Source organism: Cnephaeus nilssonii (genome assembly GCF_951640355.1).
Source record: "Cnephaeus nilssonii genome assembly, chromosome: 2".
Taxonomy (NCBI): domain Eukaryota; kingdom Metazoa; phylum Chordata; class Mammalia; order Chiroptera; family Vespertilionidae; genus Cnephaeus; species Cnephaeus nilssonii.
The window spans coordinates 85537385-85562825 of record NC_137073.1 but is presented as its reverse complement, the minus strand read 5'-3'; the positions used below and the strand labels follow the sequence as shown (position 1 = coordinate 85562825).

The 25441-nt window shown below is 37.5% G+C and overlaps 1 protein-coding gene across 1 annotated transcript in view; it reads right to left on the bottom strand.

Annotated features, from left to right (window-relative positions):
• Positions 1-25441, bottom strand: part of PDE4D (phosphodiesterase 4D) — a 253479-nt gene that overhangs the window by 175186 nt on the left and 52852 nt on the right. The window contains exons 3-5 of the mRNA XM_079792376.1: positions 14592-14628; positions 5727-5800; positions 582-631 (exon numbers count right to left, since the gene is read on the bottom strand). Of these exons, the coding sequence (XP_079648502.1) occupies positions 582-631; positions 5727-5800; positions 14592-14628 (161 nt within the window). The remainder of the gene's footprint in view (positions 1-581; positions 632-5726; positions 5801-14591; positions 14629-25441) is intronic.

Here is a 25441-nt window from a genome sequence, read left to right as displayed (position 1 = left end):
CAGTCCGCAGACCGACGCTCTATCCACTGAGCCAAACCGGTTTCGGCCCATTGAACTTTTCTATATTATATAATTACTTCTTCTCACCCCTCCCAAACTGAATTTATTCTCAACTCTCTGGGTCCAAATCAAGGACTACTGGAAGGGTGTTCTTTCCTACACACAACTGGGATAATGATAAACTAGGAAGGTACCTTTTATTTATGCTTTCACTTTCATTAGACCAAGCTACCAAATATTCACATCACACTGATAACATAAAACCGGCAACAACATGGTCAACATTTTGAAGGAAATGCTATCTCTCAAAATATATATGCCTAGAGCAATGCTAAATTTAGTACAAACACACATTTAAAGTGTTCCAAAAGTGGTACATCAGTAAAGATTTTTCAAGTAATAGTTCCGATGGACAGTTTGTGAGATCCATGAGAGAAATGATATAGAGAGAATAAAGGATTAATTTCTTTAAGATTCTAAAATTGCAGTATAAAAGTGGTGTTAATATTATGTTGAATCTTGGGAAATATGGTTTCTTCCTTGACATGAGAAGAGTAAGTAAGCTCCCAGATCTTTCTTACCTGTTATGGTGGCTTTGTTGATGGACGGTTGATTGCACATGGGTGATCTTCTGACAAAGAGAGAAAAATACAAAGCAGTAAATATGGGGTGCTTGTTGACTTGGTGACTCTCTGAGTCATTTCAGATCTGCCATTTTAACTGAAAAGATTATTTTTGTTAAGACATGCAAATAAAGATTTCTCTTCAGACTAGCAAGTGGAGTGCCCAGGTGCCCTTTGACCTAGAGCTCAGATCACACATGTCTAAAAAGAAAACAGTTAAATCTCACAGTTACAGACTTTGAGGTAAATACAGCTGAATTAAATGTCACAGGCACATGATAGAAGAGGAAGTTCTTATTGACTGACTATATTCAATTACGCCAGGGCTCACAGAGCAAACACAGACTTTCTGAATTTGAAAAAGCAGTCAATTTACAATTGGTTTCACTAATATAGTGTTAAAAAGTTTTTATTTTTGGCATTAATGTTTATGATTGCCTGTACATTATCAGAAGTCAATGTACTCCTTGTAAACGATATCACAATTAGTGAAGCTATTTAAACTTTTTCCTTTTTATTTTCTTATATTGAGAAACATCTCTGATAATGTTTGTTAGAGAGCAATATTAATGATTTGTGCAAATAGGTGTTATAGAAACTTTAGAAATACTATAAACTAAATGTACTTAAGTAGATTCTAACTTGTATTCTCTAATTTTTTAGAACTTTGCCAAATTCCACAAGATGATTATGAACCCCTTAAAGTAATAAAACCATACTATATGATTAGCCTGTATTCCCTACAGAGCCCAGTCTGATGTATACAGTATTCAACCAGTGCTTAATAAATTATGTTGAAAAGAATAATAGTTATAGAATGTCCATTAAAAGTTTTTGAAACATAACTTTATAAAATTGTTACATAAAACTAAAGCTTTCAAGCCCGGCTAGTGTGGTACAGTGGTTGAGCATTGACCCATGCACCAAGAGGTTGCTGGTTCGATTCCCGGTCAGGGCACATGCCCAGGTTGTGGGCTTGATCCCCCCATAAGGGGCATGCAGGAGGCAGCTGAATGATGTTTCTCTCTTATCAATGTTTCTATTTCTCTTTCCCTCTCCCTTCTTCTCTGAAATTTATAATATATGTATATATATATATATATGTATATATATATACATATATGTATATATATATACATATATATATATATATGTATATATATATATGTATATATGTATATCCCGTATTTTCCGGCGTATAAGACGACTGGGTGTATAAGATTTTCCTGGGTTAAAAAGTCGTCTTATACGCTGGAAAATACAGTATTTCCATCTTAGAGGTGAAGTGACTTGTGCTCAAAGCTGCATAGATATTTACCGTATTTTCCGGCGTATAAGACGACTTTTTAACCCAGGAAAATCTTATGCGCCCAGTCATCTTATACGCTGGAAAATATGGTATATATATATATATATATATATATATATATATATATATATATTTTAATGAAGCTTTCAAAATATAGTTATCTTAATTAAAAAAAGATACATGTGAATGTTTGAAAAATTTTTGGTTTTGATTTTTGGGAATTATTTTTTGTACTTCTGTTAGTGGTTAACACTTAACAAGCACTTAATGCGTGTCAGACACTGTGCTAAATGAACACTCTGGAAGAATTACCTGGTTGTGAGGACATCAAACTTTAAAGCAATTAGTCTCATTGTTCCCATTTTACCAAGGAGGAAAACAAAGCTTTGGGAAATTGAAAGGTTTGTTCCAAGAGCTGAGATGTGAACTCCAGTGCTGTGACCCCAGAGCCTGCGCTCTGCTCTGCCGCCTTATTTTTAGGGTGCTTCCGTGGAAGCAGGCCGAACAGCCACACATCTGTGTGGGCGGCAGCTCCCGCAGAGCCCTGTTCAATCTGCCTCCCTGAGACGGCAAAGCTCTACGCAGGGCTGGGAGGTTTATGGGAAAGCAGTCTCGTACCTCTAAAGTTCTCACGGCCCGGGTTCCGCACAGTGTCTGGCTCTGTTCCTAAGTTTACTCATGTCAGTTTGGGACTGAAATTTTGTGTTTGATTGAATAGGCACCGAAATTTCTTTCTGAATTATTTTAGTTTTTATTATGCAATAAAAAGGGGCAACTTAAAACCTGGTTCATGCTTAATAAAACAGGAAAGTTAACATTTTAAACTACTACTCTGAAATAGTTCTGGTCTATATACTGTTATCATCTCACTGAAAGTTTATTATTCAAATTAATTTATATAGTGGTTACTCCTTTTTAGTCCTTGCTCTGTGGAAATTTAGAAAGCATTGATTTGATCTAGAAAAGCTATCAAATGAATATTTTAAAACTTTTCTACAATTGTGGAAAACCAAATCATTGACATGTTACTTGTTATCTTCTCTTAATATCAATTCTATAAATGGCACTTGGGAACTTGATATTTCAACAAGAAGCGGCAAACAGAAAATGTTAATTGTTTGATCCATGATTACAGTTGTAAGTCAATTATGAAAAGTGAGTGAGAACTTACTTCTGGAATGAAAAATCTTAAGGAATCTGTGGGGGGTTAATAAAAGCCAGGCACGTGCATCCCAGGGCCCAGCGGGGTCAGGGCTTCATTCTTTCTTGATTCCTTTCCCGTAGCAAACAAAGAGGTGGATTGTGCCGGGTAGCACCTGCCTTCCACAGAATTCATGGGTGAGCTTGGAAGTATTTCGGTGGCTCTGTGAGTGCCCAAGGTCATCATGGGACGAGGCAGAGTGATACCCACTTTGCTATCACTGAACGGAACAGAGCTTAGCTGTGTGTAGTGAATTTTACTATTCTGATGTCTAAGGAGGCCGATTTGGTTTGAATCAGTAAAGGAAATACAAATCTGCGTTGACCAAAGAGAGACCACAAAGGCCGTCACTGTGAGTCTGTCCGATAATATTGTTTGGTTAGACGTCGTCCTGGGCAGCATACTGTAGGCCAAGATCAGGCATAAGCTATGACCTTCGATCTTCTGCTGGCTGCTCTTTTCCGTTTCAACCTGTTCTGTCACTGTCAATCAGTTAAAAACTTGTGTCTTGCATAGAATGGAACTCAGGTCCCCTCCTTGGATACAGAAGGCCAGGCTGATGCCTTCCTTCTGTCTGATCAACTGTTTGCCTCCCACAGGTTTAGACGTTGGTACCCAAGTGACCATGTCTGAAGGAAGTGTAAAAGGAGTTATAAAGTTTCTTGTTTGCCACTTAAAACAATTTCCTGGATAAAACTGAAAAGGATTGGGAGAGATACCAGTAATCCATCCCTCCTGCAGGGCTCAGACTTTCCAAAGAGGAGGTGACTGAGCTACCAAATGCCAAAGCCCCAGGGGTTCCTTGGAGTCAGCAGATTGTGTGTGGCCATGGGGCACAGAAGACCTGCGGCCGTGAGTACACACCTCTGAGCACAAGCTCAGGTCCCACGTACTGCGTCACCACCTCGGTCTTCCAGACAACGAGCTCGTGCAGAGGGATGACTCCGCTCCGAGCACTACGCCTGGCACAGGGAATACAAGTGTGAACCGCTACAACCCCTGCTACTGGGGACTGGCGTTCTCAAGATCACTCAGTTTAGACAAGCAAACAGGTGACTTGAGCATAGAGACGTCTGAGCTAACGTAGGAGTTAGGTACAGGACACGCTCACACAGAGACAGAAAGGCGTCTCACTCAGTTTGGAGCCAGTGTGGGGTGTGTATGTTGGTTCTTAGTCAGGGATGATGCCCCAAAAGAAATTAGAATTAAGCTGTGACCTAAAGAATGAATGACAATTAGCCCAGTGGGTGAGGACAGGCAGAAGAAAGTAAGAAAAAAATGTTCAGGCTGAGGGAACAGGGCTACGCAAATTCATTACCTAGAAAACAGGACAGTCAACTGAAGCTTCTTAGTTCCATGCAATTATTTGGATTAAGACATTTATACTGATTTCTAAGAAACCTTTTTATGCCCTAACCGGTTTGGTTCAGTGGATAGAGCATCGGCCTTCGGACTCAAGGGTCCCAGGTTTGATTTCAGTCAAGGGCATGTACCTTGGTTGCGGGCACATCCCCAGTGGGGAGTGTGCAGGAGGCAGCTGATTGATGTTTCTTTCTCATTGATGTTTCTAACTCTCTATCCCTCTCCCTTCCTCTCTGTAAAAAATCAATAAAATATATTTAAAAAAAGAAACCTTTTTATACCGAAGAAATAGGTGCACAATAGCTAGAGCTTTTAAAAAACAAACAAACAAACAAACAAACAAAAAACAACCACGAAAAATGTGAATTTGGGAGCTCAATTTTATTATTATGGGATGAAAAGTTCAGACTTTTGTGCTCTTCAAGAAGTAGTAGCTACTATGAAATTTTATACACTTAGATAAATTATAATTCCAAATAAATTTCTACTTATTTTTCTCCTAATATTGATATAAAGAAATGTTTTTTTTTCTGGCAATTGATTAGAGTTGATATTTTAATAAACATTTTATTATTAATAATAGGTTGTCAAAATAATAAGCATTTGAATAATTAATCAGTTTTCTATTTAATCTTAAAATTTTTCTCTTTTTAAATATTTCAGTTATTAGATCTCCCATATAATCATTTCCTATCTCAGCTTCCCTTTTTTCAAATGCTTCCTATGTTATCACAGAAATTACAATTTTATTAATTGCTCCATGATGCTGTTGATCTGAGGGTTGGTAACAGTTGGCAGAAAAATCAAAGATGTTTGCTATGCTATGATGCTTCCCTAAGTCATCACTGACTTAGAGTTAAGAAGATGACTTTGGATTGACATTAGGCTTGATGAGATGATTTGTCCGTGGTTAATTTATGAAGTAAGCCAAAACTATAAAGTTACCCTGAGTGTAAATAACTGGGCGGAGGACTGACTTTGCCAGGTGATTTCTGACAGGTGGACTCACCATATTTATTTGTCATATTGCTTCAGTTCTGATATTAGAACCATCACTACCAAGTATTTATAGAAAATTAACAGGGCATCGTATGACTTAGTGTAAATGCCTGGACAACAAGGCAAGGAAGGACTCAGAGAAAGCTAATATATTGCCTCGAGTTCAACGAAACTGAGAAAAAACACTGTGTAAAAGTTCAGGGTGAAGGGCGGAAAACAAAGGGTAACTTACTTGCTAGGTGCTCGTTCTTGCATATTAGTTAATGCAGCAAAGTTGTTTCGTACAGTTCGCAGGCTGGCCAAGACCTAGGATAAAAGAAAAACAAAACAAAGGTTCTTTAAACTTCTGGAAGTAGGGCCATCTTTAATGCAATTTAAAATGGTTTGGCAATGTAGAAAAATGGCTTGTGAAATGAAAACTTGATATTGCTTGCAACTTAGTTTCATATTATCCTACTAACGCATCTCCACCTACTTAGTAAAGTTTACATGAGTCTGTGTGAAAACTAGAGAGGCCCGACTGAAAGGATTTTCCAGCTACTTCTCCGCGTGGTCTGTGAACAGGGGGACAGTCGCAGCAATCTCCACGGCCACCAACACAATAAACCTCAAGCGATATACATATAGCATGATTGCGTTTTTATGTAAATTTGAAACCGTGTAATAGAAAATATGACTAAAGTCTCACTTTAAAGGTAAAATTTTAAAAAAATTACCCTCAAATTCTCTTCAGAAACTCATCAAGAATGTCATCATTTCAAAGTCAACAACTAAGTAAATTTTAAATTGTTTTGTTTTTCACCTTTGCTAGATGGCTAGTCTAGCTAGTAAACAGAAATTATTTGCTTTGTTAAGATTACTTGAATCATGAATTATAAGGTATTCAGGGAGGCATGTCTCACATAAAATCGGGCCACCATGTATGTGCACAGTGCCTGGCCCACAGAAGATACTCAATAAAATTTTGTTTAATACGTGACACAACATATCCACACACCGAAGGCAGGACCAATGGGTTCCACCATCTCTGACAGCCCTTCCTTTTTCTAATTCAGTGAAACTAGAAAGTGGAAAAGAATTAGAAGTGAGACTTAGAAAAGTTACAAGAGCTCCTTACTTTCTCCTAGAATGGGCAAGTTTTCTCCAGGGTGAAACTGGTATTAGGTGAGATTATAGGTTATCTGGGTGACAACCAGAATGTTAAATTATCTAAAACTCAGATTACAAATATCTCTATCAGGTACTACATAACAACTCAGACAACCTATGTTTCCAACGTGTGAACTTAGACAAGTTGCATTAATTTCCCTGGAGCTCAGTGCCCTCATCTATAAACTGGAATAGTTATATCTATCTCAAAATGTTGTTGTGAAGATGATATGGAATGACAAGTTAGGTGCCAAGAACAATGCCTGGCAAAGGGAAGTACCCAGTGAATATTCGCTCATTTTAGCAACATTCCATTTGATTAATGATTTGGTCTGAGCACAGGGAATTACAAATGCCTGTCATAGATAATATAAATTGATAATATAAATATATATATAACATATACAAATATAATATGTCTAATCTATATAAATATTGTACTTGTATAAATGTAAATTTATAATTGCTCCAAGGTTTCCAGAACTGTTTTCAAGTTTTTTCCCCCCCATTTGGCACTGACCTAAACAAAAGTCAGTCTAAATACTTTCTAAGAAATTCTAAAAAATGTCTGAGATGTTTTTTGAAATTGGCATGAATTTGTGGAAGTCACGGGGGTACTGTTTATACCCTGGGACAGTGACCTTCAGCTCTATCCCCGGAAAGAGTTAATGGTGTTTCCTAAGGTGCCAACCACGATTAACTCAGTCACTGGAAAAACCTTGCTCATTATCACATATAAACAACTCACAGCTCTGAAAGGTCACGCTGCCTGGGACAGTGTATTCAAATAGCCCACTGCTGACATCGGACCATGATGTCTTTCATTAGGCATGAAATCTTGAATGATGCAGAAATAAATCCAATAAATAATCCACTGTCACTAAATCATGCAGGCTTAATTTGTGCTTTAAGAATGGAGTATCAAATACATTAATAAAACATTTTAAATAAGATTATTGCACTCCTTAATTGATCCATTCTCTAGGCAAAATTTTAACCTCAGAATTCTGAGAATTTTATTCTAATAAATTACACTAAGTGCACTACATTTGACAGCTGGGTAAATAGAAATTATATCGCAGGTAATTCATGTTCTGGGCTCATTTGAAAGAAAATATTGTCATAAAAGACATACTACAATTGGCTTTCGGTATAAAAGCTTTTGACTCTGTCCTAACAAAGATATTAAATTACAATACTTTGTTTTGGTTTTAAATTTAATGTAATTATTTTTGTATGATTTATATCTTCAGAAGATGCAGAATTTAAACAGAAAAGGGTAAAAAGTCAAATGTCTCCCTCTCAATAACAAAGGCAAAATTCAAAATTATTGTTATTTCTGAGAGGAGGCAGGAAGATGAAATTGGGGAGGAATACTCCAGAGTGTTGAAAATATTGGGACTGTTCCATTTCTTAAAGTGTTGATTTTTGGTATTATTCTTTACATTTTAGATAATCTCTACATATGTTCTCTCATATGTATATGTCAAAATAAAAGGTGAACAAAGACATTTCCCTCTCAGTCCCTCCTCTAGACATTCAGCTGTCTGTCCCTGGACTACTTGGCTTTTAGGTTGTTTCCTAAATTTTTCCTTTGCAAACATTGCTGCAGTAAATAACCTTGTAAATACATCATTCCCTGTGTGTGCAAGTACTAGAACATTGTTTTTGTGGTAGGACAAATAATATTCTATAAATTTTATATTACTCTTATCTTCCACACGATGACACATAATACTGGCAGAAGTATAAAGAAAAATCCCAGACAAATCTTAAATCTTATACCTAGTTGATTGACTCTAGGTATCCCCATCGAAAATGCACTGTGTTAATCTTTTTTGGGGTTGTTAATCCTCACCCAAATATATATATTTGGTTTTCTTAATCCTCACCCAAATACATACATACATATATATATATATATATATATATATATATATATATATATATATATATATATATATATATATATTTTTAGAGAGAGAGTAGAAGAGAGGGAATCAAACCCATGACCCTCTGGTCTGCAGGCCGAGATTCTAACCACTGAGCAAAACCAGCCAGGGCCACTATTTTGGTCTTATATACTCTCATTTGCATTGTAGAACCAAAGAGTGAGGCATCTGCTACTCTAGGCTGCAGGGGAGAACTGGAAACAGTTTGACTCAAGACACTGAGTTAGGGTCCAATTAGTTTTTGCTTCTGATTTGGGGCAGGTCTCATTCCCCTTGAATTCAACTCTTTAGGAGGAACCGTTGTCAGAGTTTCAATGCTCCAGTAATTTTCTTCACTCCGAATACTTGCTAACCAAAAAGTCCCTAAGGCTTTCTTTCACACAGCTTAATGGTTAAAAAATTAAGGTAATTTCTTTCTCTTCTGTCCCTCCAAGCAAAAGTGTAATAAGTCAAGGTGAAAAATACACTGGCAATGGTGAGAAATATACACACTCTGGGGAAAAAAATTATAATAGTGTTATGGAAAACTTAAACATAAAGATGGATCATGTACTAGCCCTGGAAAGGGTTTAAATGTTATTTATGCATGCTAATCTCAGGTTTTCTTAGGTACTTCTGAACATTCACTGAAAACAGCAGGAAATGTGAGCTTCATTAAAAAGTTAAACAACTGAACATAATAGCCTAAAAGAAATGTATACTTGTATAACAATAATTTATTGAAAATATTCAGAAATTTCTTTTCTTTTTCTTTTTTTAAAAAAGATATGCATACATATAAGCACGGCCAATGGACACAACACACTGGGGGTGGGGTGGGATGAGGGCATGCAATAGGGGGTGGGAGAGGCTGGGGGAAGGTCAATGGGGGGGAAAAAGGAGATATATGTACTACTATATGTAATACTTTAAACAATAAAAAAAGTAAAAATAAATAAAAAAGATATGGTAACAGTGTTACAAAAAAATCCTGCCAAAAAAAAATAACAAAGGAAGAAATTATTTTGAGGATTGTTTTTCATTCCAAATACTCTTTATACCACTAGATGGCACTAAAACACAGACTATGTGTTGCCACCGGCCTTCGGAGAAGTGGGAGGGAGAAAGGATACCTTGCCTTGGTTTTACCTCCAGGAAAAAACACACCAAAAAAACAAAACTGGAGTCAAATTATGATTATTTATAAGATAGAAAGGTCATTTTGATAGAAAATAAAACCTCTTTCCAAATTATGTGTTGGTCAAACCATACAAAATTGCTCTTTTTGTATGTCAACAAATATTGATTTATAGATCCCTAGAAGATGCTAGCTGTGATTTTATTTTTAAATGAAGGATACAGAAAAGCTAACAGACAGAAGCAACTGAAATGTGATAAGTATCTTCTTTCACAGCCTGGCAGGGGGGGCCTGGTGGAGTCAGCGAGTGGGGGACTGTGATGAGGCCATAGACGGCTGCTGCTCTGTGAAACGGGATCATTCAGGGGCATTAAAAACATTGGCAATGTTCTGTGACCAACGGAAGAGTAATATTCCATAGGGCTGACAACTACTACATTTTTAATAAAATTATCTGAGCTGCTGTATTTTTGTTAGAGTAAAGGTAAAATACTCAGTTGTTCCTACCCTGGATTTTGAAATCAGGCATATCTCCTTAGTCTGAATGATGTGAGGGTCCAGCCAGGATCCAAGATCATATTTGGGTATTTTCTGTCTTTTCCTTGATCAAAGATACCACTTCTTTTTAAATAAATATATATATATATTGACTAATTTCAGAGAGGAAGGGAGAGGGAGAAAAGGAAAAACATCAATGATGAGAGAGAATCAGTGATCAGCTACCTCCTGCACATCCCACCCTAGGGATCGAGCCGCAACTGGGGATGTGCTCTGACTGGGAATCGAACTGTGACCTCCTAGTTCATAGGTCGACAACCACTGAGCCATGTCAGTTGGGCTACCACTTCTTTTTAACTTCCAGATGAGAATTCCAGTTGACTTAGAGCTTTACAAGGTAGTCATAACAAAAAATGGGACTGGTGGGTCCAGAGGCAGCTGACTACAAAGTAGGGTTTCCTACATTTCATCAGTGTTGTGTTTCCTTCGTCCCTGCAAGACCTCTGGCCAAATTGTTCCTACACTCTTGGGAGAAAAATGCCAGTTGCCAAGTGGTAGGATATGGCGTGGCAGTGGGATTCTTCTCAACACCTAGCCTTCGTGCCTAAGGAAATTCCCACACCAAAAGATTTTGGAATGAACATAGGAGAATACTTCGAAATGGAAATAAATCAAATGTTTAAAGCTGTCACTTTTTTGGAGGATAAAGAGGATGCTGAGCTTACAGGGGAATCTATAATAATAGAAGTGTAATATGCTAATTAGACTGGACGTCCTTCCTTCTGGACAAAGCCACAGCAGGTGGGGGCCGCAGTGGTGGCAGCGGGCAGGGGTGGGGGCCGGGGCCGAGACCCTTGCCCGAATTTCATGCATCGGGCCTCTAGTAACATAATAAATTGAGAGTGGAAGAGAGTTTAGTTTAAACACACCAGCAAGAATTTCTAACCCTGGCAGTGTTGTGGACATGGGAGGGTTACTGTAAGATCCTTTCTGATTATGATGTCCATACAAAATGATTTGGGCTTCAGCCCTGTCCATGAACGTGGGATATATCCCTGCATGACTTCCTAAATTCTCTTATAATTTAGGAATTTATTCTCTTAGCGACACAGGAAACCACAACTGGAGGAAAAATGGAGAGATCCTTTTGTGTTTTGGAGACACATCCAGGCATAGAAAAAATGAGTTCTAAAGAAGAGTAGAAGATGAGATGTGTTTGGGAGAAGACCTTTGTCCATGTTTGATAGTGGGAGACTCATTTTAAAGACTTAGGGTAAAGCCCTGGTGGGTGGTTCAGTGGTTGGAGCATTGGCCCATGCACTCAAGGGTCTCCGTTCAATTCCTGGTACACATACCTCAGTTGGGGCTCCTGTGGGAGGCAACCGATCCATGTGTCTCTCTCACATTGATGTTTCTCTCTCTCTCCCTCCCTTCCACCCTTCCTTCCACTCTTTCTCTGAAAAGCAATGGGGAAAATATCCTTGTGTGAGGATTAACAGACCAATAAACAACAACAAGAAGAAGACCAATAAACAACAACAAGAAGAATTGTGGTAAAGAAAATATGCACAGAAAAATAAGCCTAAAGAAATATAAAATAAAATGTCAATACTAGTTACTTTGGAGTTTGGAATTATGGGAAATTTTCTTTTCTTCCTTTTGCCTATATATCTTTTCTAGACTCTCTATGAAAAATAGATTATTTTGAAGGAAGTATAGCTTTTTCACCAGAAGAATTTAGTATGACATTCCAAACCCCAAAGCATGCTGGGGAAAGTGGAGAATTCTTTGGTCTATTTGAACATGTCTCTGAGTGACTTGTATAACATCAACTGACTTCTGTCCATTGGCAAAAGCACTGTGATATATTAGGCTGAATAATAATGGTATCACCTCAAGTGACATAAACATCTTATATTTTAAGCGTTATAATATTTAGCATTCAACGGTGACTATTCTATCTTGTATTGAAAATTTGAGGAGTTATTGGGTAGGTCAACAAAATAAGGTAGCTGTGCCTAATAGGGCTAAGATAAGACTGCTGCTAACCCTTCTTATCTGGTTTCCCAAAGATGCTCTATTAATGGTGAAATTGGTCAAGGTTTATAACATGCTTCTTTTTTTTTTTTTTAAATTCTACTGGAACTTTCTAGACCCCATACCCTAGAAAATTCCATTTATTAAAACTATGATGAAGCCACTTAAAAAGAATCTGCAGCCTTTGGGGCAATGACCAACTTCTTCAAGGTGATATGAGTCATCAAGCTAATCATAAGCAAACGCTTCTAAATACATTCCGGATTACTTTCAGGCATCAGATATGCCTATATATTACACAGAGTTGGTTTATCTTCAAAGTTCTAATTTCTGAGGGTATTAAGTACACATATTTATTTAAACAGTTTACTAACACAGACTAAGTGATATTTTACACACATATCTATTTATTAGTGTACTGAAATTCTATTAGTTTTTTTTAGAGATTATAGATGTACACTATAGAAAATATCTGATTATTTAAAAGAAGAGATTTCCTTAGAATTTAAGAGCATTAATGATAAAGACCAAGTCAGATTTATTAATATATATATATTAGAAATTAATAAATACTACTTGAAGTAAGAAGGTATCGTGTTCAAAATATTTTTTTCATTTTTATCATATATTTAGATATATTCTTCTTACAACAGTACCTAGAGCTTTTAGTTAGAAGCAGGAATAGCTACCTGAACATGCTCAGGTTGGAAGACTGTTTCTATATTTGGTGATGGTTATTTACATATTTTGCCTGATTTTATCTTTTCACTCCATTCTCAGCTCTTAGAAAAAATTATGGGTTCTCCTTAATAAGCAATTAAAAATCTTTAGCTTTCAATAATTTTGCTATCACAAAACATGATTAAAACATGTGAGCATACATTATTTTTAAACATAGAAATATAGTTACTAGAAATAATTTATGATCTCCAGTGAAACCTTAAGAAAACAAGACACGAGCTGTCTGAAAGGGATGGTGGTTTTATTGTACTTTTAATTGCCTTCATTAATTTAAAAACCACTATTATACAGTTGTATTATTTATGGATTCATCATTAAATGTTTCATCTAAATTACAACAATTAAAAAAATTTCAGAAAACTTGAAAAAGTGAAAGCATAATACATAATTCTACTATCAAAACACTGTCATTACCCATTTTAAAAAACAACACCTAGTGTGACTTTTTATAAGTGAAAAAGCCCTTACCAATAACACTAAAAATTCATTAAGCACTTTATTTTGTAGAAATTATGCTATTTTACAAGCCTGGTATTATTTCAATCTCTTAACAACCCTATGAGGTGGGTGCTCTTGGCACTGTCATTTAGGAGGAAACCCAGCTTGGAAGAATTCAGTGACTAGCCCAAGGCCATTCATTTAGCAGGAGGAGGAGATGGGGTTTGAACTTGGGCTTATCATTATACAGCCTTTCCCTCCAATTTTACCAACTGGAAAAAAGAAATCTTAGAGAAGTTTAATTAGTTGCCCAAGGCACTAGAGCTAGTCTGACATGATTATTTTTTTATAACCTCTCTGGATTACCCATATTCCAATATTTAACATTTCTTGTTAACACTCAGTGTTGGCTTGAAACCTGTCTCATGCCCCAAGTTAAATCAGTTTTATTGCATTCTGTCCTAAGTCTGTCTACACCAGAGGCTCCCATCTTTTCCTGGAAAAATACTGGGCCCAGATTTTTTAATTCAATTGATCAGGGATGCAGCCTAGAATAAAAGCTTTCTAGGTGATTCTAATGCGTAGCTATAGTTGAGGAGCACTGGTCTATATATATAAAAAATCTGGTCATCAACCATTTTATATATATTTCAAAATGCTTTAGATCATTTTATCACCTTCTAGTATTTATGTCATGTGGTTAAAGTATTTTCATGATGTGTATATCTAAAAGGAACAAATAAACACAAATACATCACTCAGTTAAATCTTTGTACAAATGACATGTAAAAAGAGGAGTAAATAAAGCATGAATTGGAATATTCAATTTCAAGCACTGATCATGTACCTAATTATACGAAGTGTAATTTAATCCATGGGATAGCCTTCTGCTCCTAGTGCTATGTCAGTTAAGAAAGCATGGTCCCATTTAAATGTCACTAGGTAATCTGTAATTTGGAGCAAAGAAACTCTGCAGGTGTATGGGTTTATAGGAAATGGACCAATATGGCCAAGGTCACATTTTCTAGAATTGCCTTAAAATTACTTGAACGAACCATAGAATTTGTATTTGTACTTGTGTTTGCTTGAAAATTAAGAACCAGAACTAATCCCCCCAAATTAAATTTTGAATGAGAAACCTGCCCATGCACCAAACTGTGCTTACCTGAGCAAATGGAGTCACAATCAAGTCATCTCCGTGTCTGGAAAATAAAGCAAATCCAGTGTTAGAGGTTATCGACTAACTCTTTGACCACTTTTGATCAATATCAAATGGTAAGGTCCACTTTCATAAATTCCCATAGAGCATTACAGTAATGCCATCCTTATTCTTCAGCACAAGTTCTTCCCAGCCACTGGGATGAAAGTATGTCTTCTGGGATGCTAACTATTGTCCAGTTCCCTGGGTAAAAAGAGGAGCTTCTTGACCATCAGCCAAGGTCACTGTTGCTTATTAAGCACACAGGATATGCATTAGTAGAAACAGAGTTCAAGCAGCGGGGCCCGAGTTTTGGTCTTGGCCGCTGCCTGTAGATATCAGGAAAGGGTGCTGTGGAAGGAGCTAGCAACTGCAGTGGCTTTGGGGAGAGGCCCCTGGTCCATCTACCATGTGAAGGTGATGAGCACCGCGTGTTCCGCATCATGGTGTGTGAGTCTTGGATGGGCTGGGAACTGTAGATGACACGGGACTGCATCACACACTAATAAAAACCCAGTGCAACTTTTCGACTGACTCACGTCCCAGCCGCTGTAATTACGGGGGAATGTTACCCCGTGTGTGCTGTTGCTGCAGCAGCCTCAGCTACACCGTGCCTGGGATGCAAGAGCAAGGTGTCAGCATGACGTGCCCCAGAGGGACAGGGAAAGGCAAGGAAAGTTGTGCAACTCAGAGGAAAGTGTGAAACCGGGGCCCCGAGTCCTTTTGTGGTATTGCTTAGCGTGGATAATTTGTGAGAAGGATTTCCAAAATCTCCATGGGACAGTTCTTGACCTGGCTAGCTGAAGCTCTTTAATCAAAAGTGAAGGCAGTTATTCGACACAGAAAGCTGGTCATGACCCTTACTTAGAACCCTGCAACGGAACTGTTCAGTCACTCACGAACTCTGAGAAGGACCTAAGTGACCTAAAACAGCTCTCAGGAAGTAAGCTTCAGCATACGGGTGACGTTAGTAAACGGGTCATTACCAATAATTGGACCAGTTGTTATGGTCGTCATCAAATTACACAGAGATCTTGAAATTCAGAGTGTGGGAAAAGAAAAAGCAGAAAAAGGTTGGAACACAATTTAAAGGAAACCTGTCTTATTTTGCACCCCCTTAGTTTCAAAATTAACATTTTTTGAGGGGCACCTGTTCTTGATAGAGTTTATTCAGATAGCCAAAATTAGGGTAATATGAAATGTAGATATTTTCCCAAGGCACACTGTTTTCTTTCATTTTATTCTTTGCAATTGCCTGACTGCAAAGTTTATTTTCTAAGAATTAAGTCATCTTGACCAAGGCACATCATCCATGGGAATTAATCTCTGGAAATAAGTTTTCTAATTTTTTACATGAATAACATTGGTTTGAATCACTCTAAGCCCAAAAGGGCATGAATGACTTTTAAAACACTTAATTCTTTCTTTGGTTGTATTTCATTCCCCAGCACTATAGATGTATTTAGAATACATAATATTTAAAATAATTTATCAGTCGTGCTTTCTTTTTTTGTCAAAGCATAGAGGCAGTTATAATTTTTGTGAAGATATTTTACTCTTTTGAATTACCCAGAAATTGTTTTTTTGCCCAAATATCAATTGTCTCATTTTAGTAACAGTAAAATTATTTCTAGCATTTCAGTGACAAATATTTTCACCAAAGGGCAGGTTACATACTATATCCTTTTCTTTTCAAAATTACGTAATGCTTACATTATCTTTGACTATGTACTGAATATATAATTTTAAAATCTTGTCTGTGTCTGTACCTCAGTATTAAGATGTCTTATCAGGCCCACTGTCACAAGTACAATAATGCATGCAAAATATATATTATTTTGTATATGGAAGAAAATAAATATAAGTATATTTTAATTGTATCCTACAATTTGCTTATTATAATATAATATCAGATTTGGTAGTTAAGATTCATAGAAGATTTTTCTGCTATTTTATACAATTTGGCTTAAAATATGTGTGAGTTTTAATGAATTGAATAAATATATACACACACAAAAAAAAAACCCCTATGATAGAAAATGACTCTAAAATGCTGCACTTAAGCAATCTTCCCAACAAGGAACATTTTAAAAAAGGAAACCTAGATAATTGAAGTATTAGAAGGGATTATAATACCACACAATAAGAATATTGCTGCTTCCGAAAATGGGAAGAGACTGTTAGGTATTCCTATAATTGGGGAGACGCTAGATTCAAATTTGCACAGTGATCATTGCCTAGAGACCTGAAATTGTATTTCCTGGTGACATGACTTTTCTGGAGAAGATTAAACAACATTATCTTTCAATTAAATGAAAACAAACAAACAAACATAACAACAACAAACTTTTTTAAAAAGCAACTGGGGTATGCTTTAGGAAAAATTGCTTCTTTTAAGAATTGGAGTACTTATAGGGACAGGCGGGGAAAGAGTGAGGGTGGGGGGTGGGCTCATAAATAAAGCTTTGGCATTGTCTGTGTGTGTGAGTATGCATGTTAATGTGTGTATGTGTGCATGCACGTGCAAGTTAATGCATGTATGCATGTGCATGTTAATGCATGTACATGGTGTGTATGAGTGTATGGACATATGTGATGAGGAAAGTGGTACTCTGGCAACAGTCACAGCAGAGTCAGTGCCATGCTGGTCTCTAGTCTCACGTGTGAAAGGAGGTGCTTAGTCACCTGCCCTGGTTCCCATGGGCTGAAACAGTCACCTCCTCCAGCCCGGGTTTGAGGGGGGCTGCTTCTCCCCTATGCTCAGCAAGAAGAACTTGAATTACCCAGAAGTTGTGTTTGACAAATACATCGATTGTCTCATTTTGGTAACAGTAAGATTATTTCTAGCATGTCAGTAGCAAATTTCTCAGTAAAAGGCAGGTTATGCACTATGTCCTTTTCTTGCCAACTTCTTGCTGAGTGAGTCTGAGCCAGTACTACTTGATGAAGGGGAATAGAAGAAGGCTTAAAGTGTGCTATTGAATCTTATGTTTTTCCAAAGTGGAATGATCCTGGAGTCAAGAAAAATCCCTCTGCCTTTGGCCATCCTTCTCCTATTTGTATATCATCTACTACTCTATTTTTCTATCCTGACTCTTTCTGCAATAAGAAGCCAGAAACGTTGGGAAAAACTAAAGGAGGAAAATCCAAAGGCAAACCCTCTTACAGAGACCTCATTGGGACCCAGAAACCTTTCCATGCTTTATCTTCACCAAACCAGAAGGAAAAGGAGATGCAATTGATTAGAAGAAAGTTTACACGTTGCCGAGCAAAGAACCCCAATCCTATGATACTAAGAGCATTAGTGGCACAAAGCAGCTGCTGCCTCTGAATACCACGCACCACGAATTTCAGCATGACAAGTGGTCTTATGAACCAGCGCATTGAAGAGGAACCACGGGTTGAGGCTTACTTTCTAAATCCAATCTTGCGAAAACTTTTTGATCTTCTGTGCTTCATTCTACTGCTATAAAACTAGAAAGAAGTTCGCCTCTGAGTTTGTCAATAGGATTAGGGAATTGGTAAACATACGGAAAATTGGTATTTGGAAATCCTGGTGTCTTTCTTTCCTTAGACTCAAAACTATCACCCATTTATTAATTCTACCCTTGATCTACCCCTTTTAGAATTATAGGGAAAGAAGTACATTCTCAGTTTTGATATGTACATAAAAATGTTTCCAGATGCCTAAGCTATTAGACAACACCGAAGAATTAGCCATACCTACTCACCAGTCTCCACTTCCCTGTTCATTAAAGTACAGACCTGAAATAAACAAATACCTAACATAATGTACTATGAATCTAAATCTGCTCTAAAAAGTAAAGTCTTAAAAAATTAAAAACCAAAAAAATCATATAACTTTAGAAATAGATATGACCTTAGAAGTTATTTAGTCTTCTGAAATTTAAATAATTTGCTCACTTCTTATTAACAATTTAAAAATTAAAGACTGGCCTGATGTTGGCCAAAAAAAATCCTAAAACAAGACCCCTGAATTTTGGCCCATGTGTGCTCATATCACATATACCGATGATAAAGCAAATGGAATCGGAGTTAATGCAACATAAGCAAAAAATTCTCTAGTCTATAGGGTAATCTGTTCTTTACTTGTCATAAAATAAAAATTTAGGCTTCGTTAGAGAAGGTTTATGATCCATAAGTGCCCTCAAGTGTGTCAGTTATATGATGGCACGAAAGACAATTTGTTTTCAAAAGTATGTATAAAAATACTTTCTAATTTCAAAAAGAATGTAATGAACAAAATAAACTGATGAACAAAATAGAACCAGAGGCATGGATACATGGAACAGACTGACAAATGCCAGAGGGGAGGGGAGTGAATATTTTCGCAAGATTGGATTTAGGGGAGGGGAGTGAAGGGGCTGGATAAAGGAAGGTAAAGGAATTAGCCAAAGAACATATGCATAGCCCACGGACACAGACAACAAGGTGAGGGCCAAGGTTGGGGGGCTGGGTGGAGGTGGGTAAAGTGGGGAGGAAAAGGGGGACATTTGAAATAGTGTCAACAATATAAAATTTAAGTTAAAAAAACCTGCCTTGTACATGTGTGTAGACACACTCACTAAACACATTGTTATTTTATTTACTAAAAGCCCACACAACTGACTTCCAGAAGTGTTGATGGCACCGGTGCTTGTCACAGAGCTTTGAGTGCTGACGTCCATGGAGGGGAAGGAGGAAGGGGGAAGGGCTGAGTACACAGCAAGCATTCACAAGTGCCCTCACTCTGCGTCCTAGGACCAGGCTCTTTCACAGTTTACTTTATGTCACAGGCCCATTCTTAGTGTCAGTGGCCCTGTTCTCTTTGTCTCCAGGATGGGCTCCTGGGGAGAAGATTTATGAGTAGCTAGTACAATAATGTTTTAAAGATCCTCATGTGGTAGAAAGATTTGGTAGATTAAAAGGACGCACATGATCAAGTAGCGAGTAGTGAGTGTGAGCGCAATACGTATATGCATGCCTACTATGTACCAGACACTGAGCTCTACTGATACACGGTATTTAATTCTGATGGCTCTGCATTAAATAGATGCTCATATTCCTGTTAAGATAAGGAACTAGGCTCTGAGAGCTAAAGTCTCCTTGGTGGTGCCCTTGGCCGGTGGTAGAGTTCATTGGTTTCCAATGCCACGCTGAGACCTGGTACTTGCCCAACCGCACGTTCATTGGTCTGCACCAAAGAGAGAACAAACAGGGACCATGGAGTGAGGTTTTAAAAAAGCTAAATTCTTTTGGAAAACTCTTTTATTCTGAGAATATACCCTTTATTTTTTATTTATAAAGTGATTGTGTATGTTGATGGAAATTTTCTTGTTAGAGTCCTTTACTTACAAAGTGAGCAGTTAGTAACCCCTGCTCAGTCTCCTGGATAAGGACTTACTGAGTCATGAAATCCTAAGGCAAGGAAATGTGCAGTGTAGCTGGATTTAAATGCAGGCTTTACAATACTGTAGTTTCCACCCCTCCATGCTGCTTTCTGCATCCTCACATGGCTTCAGCATAGCTGAAGCCACAGAGCAATACATATTCTAGACTCTAAAGCAGCACTGCCCACAGCAATTTCTGCAATGACGGAAACACTCTATGTGTTGTCCAATACATTATCCACCAGCCACATGCGGCCACTTAGCACTTGAATGTGGCTGGTGCAAGTGAGGAACTGTTTTATTCTTTTATTTAATGTTAATTCACTTAAATTAAGAAGCCACATGTGACTAATGGGTATCGTGTTGAGCTGCGCAGCTCTTGAGCAATCTTTACAAAACTTCAGTTAGATCTCTTCCAAGAAAAGACAATAATAAAAATAATAGTAATAAATAACCCCAAAAGTGTGCAGTCAATACATGAAATCAACTCCATGATTTAATGTAAGAGTTCTTTTTATCAACTGCCTTCTTTTTAGCTTCTGTAAAAATATATTCACAATTGGAAATAGCCATGATTAGATGAAAATTTTATGTACTTTAAAAATTTAAAGTACTTTAATGTACTTTAAAAAAATCACCCAAGAGACCTTTAGGTAACATATAAATCAGAGTGCTTGTGTTCTGATTTTTCTGAAAACAAAACAAACCCCCATCCCCCCAAAAACGAAAAACAATCAAATAAAAAAATAACCAGCTAAAGAAACAAAACTGGCCATGGTGGAAATAACAAATTTAATTTGAACTTCTCTAAGTCTCAAAGCGGGCATGGATATTAGACATGGAAACATGCGATCTGCAGGCAGGCGTGTTCTCTCTGGAAGTGAAACAATGGTCTTGGGATCATTCGTAACATTTGCTAGGAGACAAAGTCCTTCACTGAATTGCGTAAGTGATTTCCTGTCACAGTGCAGCCTCCCACATTTGCTGAGGTGCAAGCTGTTCTTTCTCTTTCTGCTTCTAACTTGTCTGCATTTGATGAGAGGACAGGAGGAACTAATGCCTTACGTATGTTTAGACATACCTGTAGTAGTCAGTGACAGCAAGTTAGTTTTTCAACCTAGGTTAAGAAAAACTCTGAAGTCTCAAGACCCTTAAGGAAAGCTGACACAAAGCCTGAGAGAAACGGCCATAAAGCAGATGGAATCAGTGGGGATGTTTCTTCAGCACATCTGACCAGGCCCTCAAAGCCCCGTGTCTGCTATTCCTGACTTGGTTTTTCTTGAAGGCTCTCTTTCGCCGGATTTGTGAAGCACATCTTTATGTCTCATATTGCAGGGATGTAGGGAGGAGGATTTAATACTCCCCAGCATATCTTATGTCAAGAAACACATCACATAATTGTTCTGGCAGTGTGATTAACTTTCCTTATATGGCTTCGGAAACAATACAGAATGCATTAAGAACAATGCACTAAGGATCTAACACTGACAAGCAAATATTTAAAGTGATTGATGTGTAAGTGGAAATAGAGATTTATACAGAAATAAATTTCTATTTTTAAATTTCTTTTTTTTAAAAAGACAGAAATGCATGATCCGAACAAAAGTTTTATCTTGTTTTCATGGATCTATAGTACCTCAAACAATACACTGGCATAAATTAGGTGCTATCAATAATGGCTAAATGTGTAAGAAAATGATACTCATTAAAAATGCAGCCAAGGAATACACCCCTCAGTTGGGAAAACATTTAGCAAATGATATGACAATCTTCTGAGCAGAAGCTGCCAGGAACTTCTTCTCTGCTGTATGTAAGATTTTTAGATGCTGAGTTTAGCCTAGTCCTGTAGAGTTACATATATATATTTCCAAGAGTTGGCCACATTTTCTTTATTTCTTCTCTGATCAATCTGAGCTATTATCTTATTTTATTCTTAAAATATAAATGAAAACCAAATGTTCACAGTGCCAACTAACTAATTTGGTCAATGTATTTGGTCAGCAGGTACTTCTGTTCCTCAGCAGTTTTCCTGCAATGGTGCTTAGCACTTTGCTTAAGTGGCCTCATCAAAATAACGTTCTTCTAGAAACCATCAAAGTGTTTGTTGTATGTTTTTTAAAAGGTTAAGCTCTAAGGACCTTAGATCTCTCATCTGTAAAATGACGTAACGAGTGTCCCTATCCATGGGACTGTGAAAAGTGTCAAATGAGAGAGCAGATGTGAATGTACTTGGAGAAGTGCAGGGTGGCATATGCATGTAACGGATCTATGATTACTATTACAACCATCATGCATCTTATTTTCTCCTTGTGCCTCAGCTATGTAATGAGTACCTATTTATAAATAATAAGGTGGTGACATCCTGTCTATTAGGAAGTGATATTTCCCTTCTCACTTTCTCAATAAATTAAATGGTTATATTTCAACTTAAAGAGCATGTAAAGTTTTTTCCAAAATATTTCATTCAAATAAATAATCACAAACCTTCACTGGTACTGTTGAATTTGAAATTTCTAAGAGGTTTTCTTAATAGGGAAGCATAACTAGAACAATACATATAAAATCATCAATCATAAAATCATTCCTTTCATTCTCCTTCTCCTCTGGCTGTGCCCCAACACACACACACATCCCACAAACACCCCATTCTGTAAGCCCTTTGCATCTGGACCAGCCTCTTTATCCCATCACCAGTCCCTTGATCTGAGCCTCCTTCATATTTAACCTTCCTTTTTTCTGTGGATTTCAACATGATCCACTTTCCTGCATAACTTTGATATGTAATCATTCAACAATATGTTAATCAGAATGCAATAAAAGTAAGAATGTGACCATGCCAAATCCAGCTACAAACCGTCGTGGCTTTTAGGTCCCATACACTGTATTCAAATAGCCTTTCTCTTCTGTCACAGTTCCCTACTCACACCAACCAGACTATCATTCCTTAACTGAGCCTTGATTTCTGTTGCCTCATGTTATGCAAACGTTGCTCCTTTAGCCTGGTTTTCCCTGGATGGCAAACTCTCCTAATCCTCTCTGCTTCCATAGTTTAGTAAATGCCTCACAGAAGGTGTTACTGCACTTTATTATAAAGGTCATAAGTGTGTTAATTATATGTAAGTGAATGACTAAATGTCTTAAATTTCAAACCCAAGAAAGTGGGATAAAAATAACAGAAATAGAGCCATTGGAAAAAGGAAGTTGTTTTGGGATGAAGAAGAGCAGACACCATTAATATAAGGAATTAATGATAAATAATGGGCAAAAATAGGTTTACAGTTGTGAGTACACAAAACAGCGTTTATTCTTATATTATAATTTATTAATTATTGTATTATTTTCTATAAGAGCAACTGTAGACCTGTATGTACTAATTAATGAGTGTGACGTAACAGTTGAACAAAAAAAGTGTAAATTTCCAGATGCAATTAAGTGCTACAGATCTGAAGCTCACTTACTAATGATGGACATGTACTAATTAATGATTGTGAGACACAGTGGAATACGAAAGTGCAAATTTACAGAAAGCGTTTAAGTGCTACAGATCTGATCTGGAGTTCACCTGAGGTTGCAGGGCCAGAGATACTGAGCAATACGTTATCTGCAAAAGCTGATAGGTGAATACATACACAAAAGCACTTTCAAAAGAAGAGTCCAGAGGGTGAGGGGCTATACTTTGGGGAAATACAGTTGTTAAGGGGTGATAAGAGGAGCTGGTAAAGGAGAGGTCTGTGAGTAGGAGGGAACAGAGAACACAACAACGATAAAAGCGAGGAGATGAAAACCACTTTGCACTTCGTCTAATAACTAGCAACATGCCTTCCACTTTATGGAAGTGGAATGTGTTCATTTCAAGTCTTGAATGAATGGATTTTCAGAGGTCAATATGAATGGGAGATAGATTTCAGAACATTAAGGCAACACAACATGGTAAAGAGATGTAGAGGACAGATATAGATCTTTGGAGAGATATAACTTATTGAAGAATTTTAAATGCAAAAAAAAGAATAAAGGAAAAATGCATATATTTTGAAAGACAGCATAGACTTGTGCATTATTAAAGTAGACAGTGAGATGCTTTTCCCTGTAGTCCACAAGGACACAAATTAGGGCTCACATACTGTCTTTTCTACTAACCATTTGATCTGAGATCTGTTATTCCACAGATTAGGCATCATTTGACATCAAGAACATTGTTTTATGGTTTTCGTATACTTCCTGCAATGCTTCACACAGGGATAGATACCCAGTAAGAGTTTAGTAATTCAGTATTTGAATAAAAATTGGTTGCAGTTTAGTTGCTCATTCCTAGGGAGACCAGAGCATTAACTGTATTATCACTTTACAAGTGTTAATAAAATGGCAACCCACAGCTATACATTGTGAAAATGAGGAAAGTACAATTTCACTTCTAAAGCCCTATTCAGACCTACTGGTGATCTGTTAGGATGCCAAGAATAACCCTGGACCCTCAAAAGCCTCATATATGTTAATCCCTGTAAGGTGAATTGCCACCTGTCCTGAGTTTCTGAGATGGTATCATGAGAAAATGGTAATGTTGTTGGATAAATATCTAGATGCAGACGAGGGAAGTGGGGATGACTACACACAGAGGGAAGAATTGCCACAAATGACAGTGCAAGTATTGAGTGAGAGTAAGGTCCTATTTAGAAGCCTTTGCAACTTAGAAAGCTGCAGAACATGAGAGCAAACACAGGATTGGACTGTGCTGAGAAAATGAGCTAATAATAGTGTCTGATCTACAAACCTGCTTATCAGTTTTAATTATTTTCTAAGCTGTACCATCATTTAAATGATATTTAAGTTTGTCTAATATTTTCTGTGCTTGCCTCTAGCAATTCATATTCCAAAAATTGTTTAATTTAAGCAAACCCCCACAAAGACCTCTCGAATGATCTGTCAAACCAGCGCTAATTCTGTATGGCACATCCATTGAGATATATTAAAAATGCTATGTACTGTAATATCACAGGGTTTTTCAAACTGAGCTTAAAGCTTTTCGAAATTCTAGAAAATATGCATGGGTAGCTAAAACTCAGGACCAACGTGAATATAAGCTAACTAGAGGCCCAGTGCACGGATTTGTGCACCAGTGGGATCCCTCGGCCTGGCCCGTGCCCTCTCGCAATATGGGACCCCTCAGGAGATGTCAGGCTGCTGGTTTTGGCCCGATCCCCGCAGGCCAGGCCAAGGGACCCCACCGGTGCACAAACCCATGCTCTGGGCCTCTAGTATGCATATAAGAGATTTGGTTAATCTCTTCCCACCCTCTCTTCGCCCCCTTCCCTCTGAGATTCATCAGTCTGTTCCATGTTTCCATGCCTGTGCATTGAGTGTCTCCTGGTGGTCAGTGCGCATCATAGCTACTGGTTGAACAGTCGAACGTTCGCTTAGACTTTTATATAG